The 10,693-nt window shown below is 42.1% G+C and overlaps 1 protein-coding gene across 1 annotated transcript; it reads left to right on the top strand.

The window, feature by feature from the left end:
* The first annotated feature begins 2,456 nt into the window (after positions 1-2,456).
* Positions 2,457-4,877, top strand: LOC136317125 (protein LDOC1). Its single transcript, XM_066249680.1, has one exon. The coding sequence runs from the start codon at positions 2,607-2,609 to the stop codon at positions 3,045-3,047; it is 441 nt and encodes a 146-aa protein (XP_066105777.1). The 5' UTR covers positions 2,457-2,606; the 3' UTR covers positions 3,048-4,877.
* Positions 4,878-10,693: the final 5,816 nt, after the last annotated feature.

Genomic DNA, 10,693 nt, shown 5'->3' with positions numbered 1-10,693 from the left:
CTGGCCACTCACTGCTGTACCAGGCAAGTCCACCCTCTACCCTGAGCTGTCAATGAGCAAGATTGCCAGAAACCTATCTCTGACATTTCTTATCCCTTCTTTCTATCCACTGAGATTTATGCAGTACCTAGTCAACACTTTCAGATGCTGAAATAAAAAGATAAGTGAGAAAACGTTCCTGCTTGCCCTCAAGGAGCTCTTCATTTAGTAGGGAATTCATATCACAGGAGATTACAAGGTCATAGTCCCTCCTACCTGCTATTTTTCTTGCCCACTCTTTCAGCAGTGTGACTCCTTTTCCTCTCCCTACCTTGGACCTTCGTTTTCTTTCTCTCTGTCTCTCACCTTCTCATTTCCATGGATGCCCATTCAATTATTGTATAAGTAATGAAGAGGATTTAAAAGTATTTAGTCATTTTTATTACTTCAGTCATAATTTTACAATAAAGGCTGAATCATAATCATAGAAAAAAGATACTAGACACTTTGAAAAATATTTTTGGACATTTTGTGCACCCACCACTTCTTTTATTTCAACATCTGGACCTTGAGATTCTTTTATCCAGCAAACACTTATGGAGTTCCTTACTCTGGGCCAGGCATTTTCTAGGTATTATGATTAGAGAATCTAGAAAACAAACTCTCCGCATAGATTTACATTCTAAAGTAGAGGCAGACCAACAAAGTTCTATACGATATGATGGTTGCTAGTATGATAAATGTTATGCAAAAAAATGAAGCATCATGAAAGATGATGAATTACTGGCAGAAAGTTGAGTGCTCTGATAAATGAGGTGGTTAGGAAAGCTCTCTCCAAAAAGAGTGGGAGAATGAGTCAGATAGTTAAATTAGGACAGTCCTTGCAAGGCAGAAATGATAGAAAGTGCAAAAGTCCTAAGATCAGAGATACTTGTGTAAGAGAATGAGCAAGAGAACTTTGTAATTAGAACAGAGGAGGGGATATGAAGAGATATAGAAGGTGAGACAGGGCCTCCTGGGCCAAGATCAAGACTTTGCTTTTGATTTTGAATGAGAATAATAATAATAAAAGTGTTGGAGGGTTTTGAGGAGGAGAGTGGAGGTCTAAATTTTGTTTTAAAGGATTCCTGTGCCGACTCTGTGGAGCAAATGTACACTGTAGGAAGAGAAGAATGAATGCTCAGAGATTAGTTGCAACAAACTGGTAAAGAAAGGAAGGCTGCTATGAGGGTGCAGTGGCAGACTTGACAAAAAGTGATTTTATTGGAACATATTTTAAAAGCAGACCCTCCACTGGGCTCTAAGGGCTTGGACACATCTCAATTGTCAACAATTATTTGAATAATCATATTTAAAGTAGAAAAACAAAACTATTTAAAAACACAAGTCTTTATTGTTAAGAAAGAATAACACCCAGTAGCCAAGGGACACTAATATTAGTACATCAAATCGTCAAAGTTAAGAGGGATGCCTGCAAATTGTTATCAAAAGATTTTGCAGAAATTTTTATACTTTGTTATTTAGAAAAATAAAAAAGAAGCCTGACCAGGCGGTGGCACAGTGGATAGAGCGTCGGACTGGGATGCGGAGCACCCAGGTTCAAGACCCCGAGGTCACCAGCTTGGGCTTGGGCTCATATGGTTTGAGGGCAGCTCACCAGCTTGCACCCAAGGTCACTGGCTTGGACGGGGGTGTTACTTGGTCTGCTGTAGCCCCACAGTCAAGGCACATATGAGAAAGCAATCAATGAACAACTAAGGTATCGCAATGAAAACTAATGATTCGTGGTTCTCATCTCTCTCTGTTCCTGTCTGTCTGTCCCTGTCTGTCCCTCTCTCTGACTCTGTCTCTGCAAAATAAATAAATAAATGTAAAAAAGAATAGAGATATACAATATTATTTTCAACTGAAGAAAATCTGTTTAAATATTTTGTTTTGTCTGAAGGCCAGGATCCCCAGGGGATCTTTCTTTACTCTGAAACTGTGTGACTTCTCGCCCCTACCCCCACTCCTGCTGTTGCGGCCAGCAGTATTAACAGCTCCCTCGGTGAGTGAGATTTAAATAAGCAAGAAAATGTGTTAACAAACATCATACAAACGGAATCCATTGGCCAAAGCCCCTCACTCAAGGATCTTTGAATTTTGTGAGTTGGTTGCGCTGTTGAATATAATTTAAACTTGAACAGGTTGGCTTTATATGAGAGCTGGGTCTCAGCGTTCGCTGGGTCCTAGCAAACGCCAACCCTACAACCATAATCTCCTGCCTTTTTCCGTGAGCCCTGTGAACTGCCCGCACAGAGCCAGAGACTCTGCCCACGCCCTGCACACGCCCACCTCTGTGACAGGGCCAGAGCGCTGCCACCCTGGCCACGCCCCCATGGAGCTCCGGTATCATCCTAGGACCCGCCCCCTCCTCCTCTACCCCGGCCCAAGGCCGCGCAGTTGCGTGAGTCTCGTAAGCGGCTTTGTGGGCGGGGCTTGCGCAGCCGCCCAGACCTCTGCTGGTACCGCTTTGCACTCTGGCTCCCCGCGCCTCCGCGGACAGGCACTTCCTGTGAGGCTTCCCTGTGCACCTTGGCCAAGCCGAGCCCAACCGAACCAAGCCTTGCCTTTCCAAGCTGTTCGCCATGGTGGACGACGAGCTGGTGCTGCTTCTGCGCGTTCTCCTGATGAGGCACCGCTCCCTGAGCATCGAGAATATCCAGCTCAATGAACAGCTGCGGCTGCTGGTGTGCGAGAGGGCCACCCTACTGCGCCAGGTACGTCCGCCGAGCTGCCCGGTGCCCTTTCCAGAAAAGTTTAACGGCGAGAGTTCCCGTCTCCCCGAGTTTATCGTGCAGACGGCTTCTTACATGCTTGTCAACGAGAACCGGTTCTGCAACGACGCCATGAAAGTGGCATTCTTAATCAGCTTGCTCACCGGGGAAGCCGAGGAGTGGGTGGTGCCCCACATTGAGATGGATAGCCCCATCCTAAGTGATTACCGGGCCTTCCTCGACGAGATGAAACAGTATTTTGGCTGGGATGACGACGAAGACGACGATGACGATGAACCTGATGATTACTAGGCTCGGAGACCCGCGGGCCTAGGAGGCAGGGCCCTGCACGCCGCCAACCCCCCCCACTGCCCCCCCCACTCTCCCCATGTCCATATCCAGCTTTGCCCCTTCTGGAGCCAAGGTGCTCCCTGTCGCCCGCTGATCTCCTTCCCTACCCCTGCCCTCTGGTTCTCTTCATCCCCCTTAGTGCTTGTCTTTGTTCCAAGAATTGTGCTCCAGTTATTGTGCTGGATGGAGCTGGGGGCTATCCCTGAAGAGGGCTGCCATCTACTCTGGTCAGATCCAGGACGCGCCCCTGCGAATTTGAACTGTGTCCTGAGCACCAGCTTATAGGGCGAGTCTCAGTTATTAACTGGTCAGACTATGCACAGCCCTGCCAACTGCAAGGCCTACATACATCTGCCAGAGCCCTAAGCTATATTTACACCACCATCCACTATATTCCAGCTACAGACCACCACTGCTTTTGGAGATAAGGGCCAACCTAGAAGATACCTGAGTTGGCTACACCTACTTGGACATTGATTTGGACATCTCACCACCCCCTAAAAGGACAGTCTTTCACCTTGGTTAGTTCCCTATCTATTCCCAGAGTCCTCCCCTCCCCCACCAGATTGTTACAGGGGCCTAGTGTGCCTGGCAGCCAATTTGTTGACACTTCTTTTCTCCTATGCGCTGGTTTTGATAGCTGTCATTTTTCTTTAAAAATTTCAGCATTCCCACAGATGTGTGCATTCGGCCAAAAATATTAAAAATAAAAACAGACACCCCAGCTTCTCAGTACTACCTGCAAAAAGCACTTGGCATTCTTTTTAACAAATATGAAGCACTACAGAAAATAAAGAGAAAAAAGAAAGGAGTGTCTTTTAATGGTTAAGTGCTATCACTGGCCTCTACATCTCTCTCCATGACTTCCATTATTCCCACTGAAATCAGGGAACCTAGTTGAATCTCAGTATTACCCAGTTATCTCTAGGCTTCAGAGGACAAGCACTACAGGACTTTATGAGGCTTCCAGTGCTCCCCTTGCCAAGGTATTTCTTTACGCACTGGTGAAGGAAATGCCCTCTTGGGCCTCCAGGGTGGCATGGTTAAAGAGTGGCTGAGCAGGTGCACACCATCCTAAACTAGGACACTTGAGATGGAAAAAGGGCATTGGATAATTGGACAACAGGCATATATCTGGACATAAATTGTTCCAACCTTCCTGAGCCTTTGAGTTCCTTCCTTAAAACTGCCAGGGAAATTCTGCCCTTTAATCCTTATTGCCTATGGAGTGCTATTGACTTCAGGCTTTAATTAACAATGGAACACATTATTTTAATATCCTTTTCAGGTTTTTGAGCTAACATTAAATTCTGCACCCTGGGTAAGTGCACCCATAATAAATATAGCCTGATCTAAAAATTTCATCCTCCTTGGGCTGACACCCTTAGAGTCCTCACCCATACATGTGCTCCAGATCCCTGCCTATGGAAATTGGCAAGATGCCTTACTGTCTCCTGAAGTTGACCTTGCACTGCTGAGCTATGCTGAGATCTCTGTGGGCCTGGGGGACTTAAAGGCATTGAGGGAGTCTGGTGAATGCTAAGGAGAATCTGCATACTTTGAGAGGTCATTATCCCAGGTTAAGTCATTGAAATGTTAAATAAGAGAAGCTTGGTTGAGAGGTTGTAGGGGTTACCTCTGCTCACTAGAAACTTTCAGGAGGATATGTGGAGTTCTGATTTCTCATTCTCATCTATATATGCCCAGATGTCATTGTGCCATGCCTGGAGCCAGCCCTACCTTACAACTTCTAATGAATAGAGATAATAAATTTCCTTATTTTAGACCTTTTGAGGATGGATATTCTTTTACTTGTACTGATAAACCTCACTGTGGATTTAAATGAGTTACTGGACGTCACACTGGTGACTACTTCATAGGTGTGGATTCTATGAGATCACATCCATGAGCTATTTAGAACTGTCTCTGCTACATGATAAGTGTTAAGTAAAAATGGGTTTTTATTCCTAGGCCTGGGAACCAAAGTCTCACGTGGGAGCAAGGCTCTTTCCTATGAGCTTGTCTTTAGTTGCTATGAACAGGTAGAGCAGGGTCAGGGTGAGTAGAAAGGAGATCATGGCAAGACCTCATTTACTCTTTGAGATCTGATATGAAGTCACAAAGAAAACCAATTTACATGGTGAACAGGCGAAGCCCAGGGCAGCAGTTATTTTTTGGGACTTGGAAAATTGTTTCTGGAGGGCAGAGACAGGGGTGGATCTGACTTAGCAAGGGAGGTTGAAGCCCAAACTGGGACTTCCTGTGGGAAAGGGGGCTACAGCTGAAAGCTAGGTAAAGGACCCAGCAAGACCAAAAATCAGCCATTCAAAATTAACAGTGGTCAAGGTATACTGAGAGGAACTAAGAGATATGTTGGTAAATGAAAGATAATGTTTGTCCTCATAGTAACCACTTTGTTATTTTTATGGTGTCTTGCACAAGAACCGAGAGGTTATCTAGCTCTAGATAAGGTCCTGGAAGAGAATCTAGACTGATTAGATCTGAGAGTGACCTTTCTAGGGGGTAGAAATTGAAGACCAATAGATGAGATTTACTCCCCACAATCAAACTAAGTGAATACATGCTCTGTAGGGGAAGGAAGGGATCTCTGGTGAGTGAGGATACCATGCCAGAGGAACATCTGAGCAGCATCCACAATACCTAGGCAGAGGAGCTGAGATCTGAAAGGTGCAAAAGCTTGCTCTGAGAAAGTGATAGAGAGAGAGAGAAGTGAGAGAGTATGTGTGTGTGTGTGTTGTCCTTCATGGATCATGGAAGAGCAGGTTATGCTGTGAGATGCAGAGAATGATATTGTGGGAATCTGCCTACCTTGGGAACATATTCTGCAGTAAAAGTACAGGTATTGGCAAAGGCTCTACCACCCAGGAAGGAATTCTTAATAGTGCCATAAGGCAGAGTAAAAGAGAATGGAGAAGTAAATAAGCATGTCTAAAGATAAAAGCACCACTTAGATGGAAACTATTATAAGTTGGTGGAAATGTTGAAGTAGCAAATAAGAACTTTAGACTCCTGAATTGTCATCTTAGGCATTTTGAATTTGAAATGGTCACTGAAACTGTTATTAATGAAATGAAATTAATTATAATAAGTATTATAATTATATTAAATCTATCAATATATCTTTGGATTTATCTAACCATTTGAAGAGGTCAGCACTGCCACCCATTAATTCTGCGTTGCTGTTTTGCTGATGGTGTGTAAAGCTGCAGGTACATTATGCACATTGTACTTGGTTATTTTCTGCTATAACAACATAGTAACAATCATCAATTAGAAAGTAGGCAGACTAGAGGGAGACTTTTTGTTGAAATTAGTAGGATATTTATTTTTTAGCAAAAAAACAATTTTCTAGGTTTTTAAAGTGATTAAAGCTAATAAAGAGTTATCAATACAAGGTCCTGAGAATGTTTTCTTCAATGGATGATTAAGGTGGGGTATTGTATGAAGCATATTTATTATTTCCTTTGAAATAGGAATTTTGCTAAAATAGTGTTAAAAGTGTCTGGTAGTTCACATCATAGAGTAGTTCAAGTACATTGTAAGGTCAGTGGCTGTGGCCATTCAGGTTCAAGTGGATTCTGGAAGACAGTAAAGGAACTGTGGAGCCAGAGGATGGTGGGCCATTCTAATTTATTGGTGGCTCACAAAGACAGGCAAGCCAAAAGAAGAAAGAAAAGGGAAAAACACAAAGGGAGAGGAAAACTTGCTTTTTCAAGTGGAGGATAAGGGATCAAGAAACCAACTGCACTTCTCCGTGGTGGGCCCTTGATGGGTAGCACTTATCATCACAATAGTGCTGTCATATGCTTCTGCGTTAATTGCACAAAGAGCTTGCAGCCTGTAAACCTGTGAGCAAGCCTAACACAGCCATTTTCCCCACATACACTACCCCCTATAGTCTTATGTTCACTTAAATCTAAACGTAGATGCAATGAACTACTTTATTACCTGTTTGGTGTCCTACAATGATGGTAACCACCTATTTCCCTTATTGAGAATCTGATCACCCCACCTTGCATTTTTATCTTCCTGTCTGAAATGCCTTTGTTAATATTTGTTCCTTTATCTTCAAAGGTTCTATTGTCCAGAGACATTTTTTTTAAACAATGAAATTAGCCTGGGATGAGTAATAGCTTGCTTGAGTACTAATTATAAGTAGATTTGTTAATGGAGCAGAAGTCCTCCCCTGGTTGAGTTGAGGGAATAGTGGTAAGGCTCAGCAAAGAAGTTTTCAGAAAAGCATGGTGTGCCTGACCAAGTGGTTGTACAATGAATAGAGCATTTGACTGGGATGCAGAGAACCCAGCTTCGAAACGTCGAGGTCACCGGCTTCAGCATAGGCTCATCCTGCTTGAGTGTGGGCTCACCAGCTTGAGCACAGGGTCTCTGGCTTGAACACAGGATTATATACATGACTCCATGGTCGCTGGCTTGAAGTCCAAGGTCGCTGGCTTGAGCAAGGGGATCACTCACTCTGCTGTAGCCCCCCAGTCAAGGCACATATGAGAAAGTAGTCAAGGAACAACTAAGGAGCCGCAATGAAGAACTGATGCATTTCATCTCTTTCCCTTCCTGTCTGTCTGTCCCTATCTGTCCCTCTCTCTGTCACCAAGAAAAAAAAACAAAAAACAAGGTTTGTGTATCCCCTTTCTCTCCTCAGGTCCTGTTATCTTATATCAACAGTAAGAAATTAAATTTTCTTATTATACCATCTACAAATTTGCATTCCTCCTCCTCCTTCCTTTCTGAATGACAAATTATTTAGTCAGCAGAATTGCAATATGTATTTCCTTTATTTTAACCAAAGTCCTTATACAGTCAGTTAACTGTACAGTCAGTTCAGATTTATCCAGTCAATTCAAGATTAAAAACAACCCCTGCCCCCAAAAACCTGTTACATGACTGTTTATATGCCTCATTTTAAATCTTCAGTTTTAAAACAAATAGCACCAGGAAAAAAAAAAAAACAAAGGGGATTATATTTCGATGGTAATTGAAGTAATTGTGATATTTTGTATTTATCTGTTCTCTATACACAGATAATTGTATGGCCGTAAAGGACTTTTGGAACTGCTCATATTCAAGTACACATTTAAATTTTAACATACACGGGTATTTTTGTATTAATATAAATATACAATATATTATATAGTTTTTTGTCTAAAAGTATTAATATTTTTGTTTAATATATTCCTTTTCTTATAATTGTTATGGAATATTTTAAATCAACTCCAGATTTATGAATTTACTCTTCAGTATTTCAGTGTGTTTACCTATCAGATAAGGCTTTTAAAAAATCCATAATATCAACATTACATGAACTAAAATTAACAATCACTCCTTAATATTTAATACTCAACTTTATTTCAATATGCCAGTGTCTTAAAACTGTCTTTTTAATTATTTGGTTGAATTCTGTTTCAAGAAATGTCAACACATTTGGTTTACATATCTCTTAATCCTCCTTAAAGGGTAATAGTTCTCCTACATCCTCATTTACTCTGCAATTTATTTGTGGAGAAAGGCAGATCATCTGTCCTGTAGAATTTTCTATTTCATAAATTTGCTTTATTCTTTTCATATTCTTGCCCAATTTTCTATTTGGTTATGATGTTTCTTTTTCAGACGTTTAGAAGTGCTTTATTTATTAAGGATCTGTAACAAATTAAATACTTACGTCCAGTGTGTCATTTGTCTTTTCATTTTTTATGATATTTTAGGCTGTTGTAAAAATATTTCATGTATTTTCATTTTTCCACTATCCCCTTCCATTTCTGTGCTCTCTAATTTATTTGCTTAGATTAATTTTAGTGTTTATACTTTTAAATGATGTATATATCTCTATTATTTTTCTGATACAAATGATTTATTTTGACTCTCAGCCATGAATGTTGAGAAAACTCACATATACAGTAATACTTTTCCCTATCAATTTTGTGAATTACATGTTTTTATATTTTCAATGTTTTCTAACATTTATAAGTTTTCCTGTGAGCATAATCAGGTAAGTGAATTAAATGATTACTATATTGTCCAATTTTTATTTAATTTCTTTATGTTAGTTATTTTTTTCTGTTTTAGTTGTTCTTTAAAAAAAGAAACTCCTGGGGACTGTGTGCTCTGAGTTTTTTTGTTGTTGTTGTTGTTGTTTTTATGTAGAGCCAGGTGATACATTGGTGGCTTGTTAAACACTTTGTGTTGTGCTTTATTTATTTATTTATGTATGTATGTATTTATTTTTGTATTTTTCTGAAACTGGAAACGGGGAGAGACAGTCAGACAGACTCCCACATGCGCCTGACCGGGATCCACCCGGCACGCCCACCAGGGGGCGATGCTCTGCCCCTCCGGGGCGTCGCTCTGTTGCGACCAGAGCCACTCTAGTGCCTGGGGCAGAGGCCAAGGAGCCATCCGCAGCGCCCAGGCCATCTTTGCTCCAATGGAGCCTTGGCTGCGGGAGGGGAAGAGAGAGACAGAGAAGAAGGAGAGGGTGAGGGGTGGAGAAGCAGATGGGCACTTCTCCTGTGTGCCCTGGCTGGGAATCGAACCCGGGACTTCTGCACGCCAGGCCGACGCTCTACCACTGAGCCAACCGGCCAGGGCTGTTGCTCTGAGTTTTTTAAGGTGAGTTCATGGGTCACATTTTCTTTTCTTTCATTGCTCCATTGTCTTTTAGTGTTGAGTGTTATTTTGTAGAAGTCTGAGGCCCTCCTAATATTTTTTCACCCATAATTTATTTGATATTTTTATTGCCATCCCAGATATATATATATTGAAGACGATATATCTAATTATTGTTTATTCTTTGTCATTTTTTATGGAACCTAGTATGATCATTTAATATGTAGCTTTCTTAATTTCTTTAACTATGTATATTATATACTGATATTTATGTAGGTGTTCACTTGTCTTTTTCCAACTTTTAAAATGTTTTCTTCATTTCCAATTTATTCTGCTCATTTTTAAAAATAAATCCTGTTCTCTAGCCCTGGCTGGTTGGCTCAGTGGTAGAGCATTGGCTGGGCATGTGGAAGTTCCATATTCGATTCCTGGTCAGGGCATACAGGAGAAGCACCCATCTGATTTTCCACCCTTCCCCCTCTTCTTTCTCTCCCTCTCTCTCTCTTCCCCTCACACAGCCAAGGCTCCGTTGGAGCAAAGATGGCCCAGGCGCTGATGATGGCTCCATGGCCTCCGCCTCAGGTGCCAGAATAGCTCCGGCTGCACCTGAGCAATGCCCCAGATGGGCAGAACATCGCCCCCTTGTGGACATGCCAGGTGGATCCTGGTCGGGCGCATGCAGGAGTCTGTCTGACTGTCTCCCTGCTTCTAACTTCGGGAAAAAAAAATCCTGTTCTCTATATCTTTTAAAATGGTTTCACTCTCTCTCTCTCTCTCTCTCTCTCTTTTAAATCCTCCTTTGTTCGCCTGACCTGTGGTGGTGCAGTGGATAAAGCGTAGACCTGGGAATGCTGAGGTCACCGGTTCAAACCCTGGGCTTGCCTGGTCAAGGCACATATGGGAGTTGATGCTTCCAGCTCCTCCCCCCTTCTCTCTCTGTCTCTCTCTCCTCTCTCTCTCTCTCT

Source organism: Saccopteryx bilineata, chromosome X (genome assembly GCF_036850765.1).
Source record: "Saccopteryx bilineata isolate mSacBil1 chromosome X, mSacBil1_pri_phased_curated, whole genome shotgun sequence".
NCBI classification, from domain to species: domain Eukaryota; kingdom Metazoa; phylum Chordata; class Mammalia; order Chiroptera; family Emballonuridae; genus Saccopteryx; species Saccopteryx bilineata.
The sequence above is the reverse complement of the archived record's forward strand: the minus strand, read 5'-3'. Positions and strand labels throughout refer to the sequence as shown.

Coding starts and splice junctions, on each gene's coding strand:
- LOC136317125 (XM_066249680.1), top strand. CDS start 2,607: ATGGTGGACGACGAGCTGGTGCTGCTTCTGCGCGTTCTCCTGATGAGG.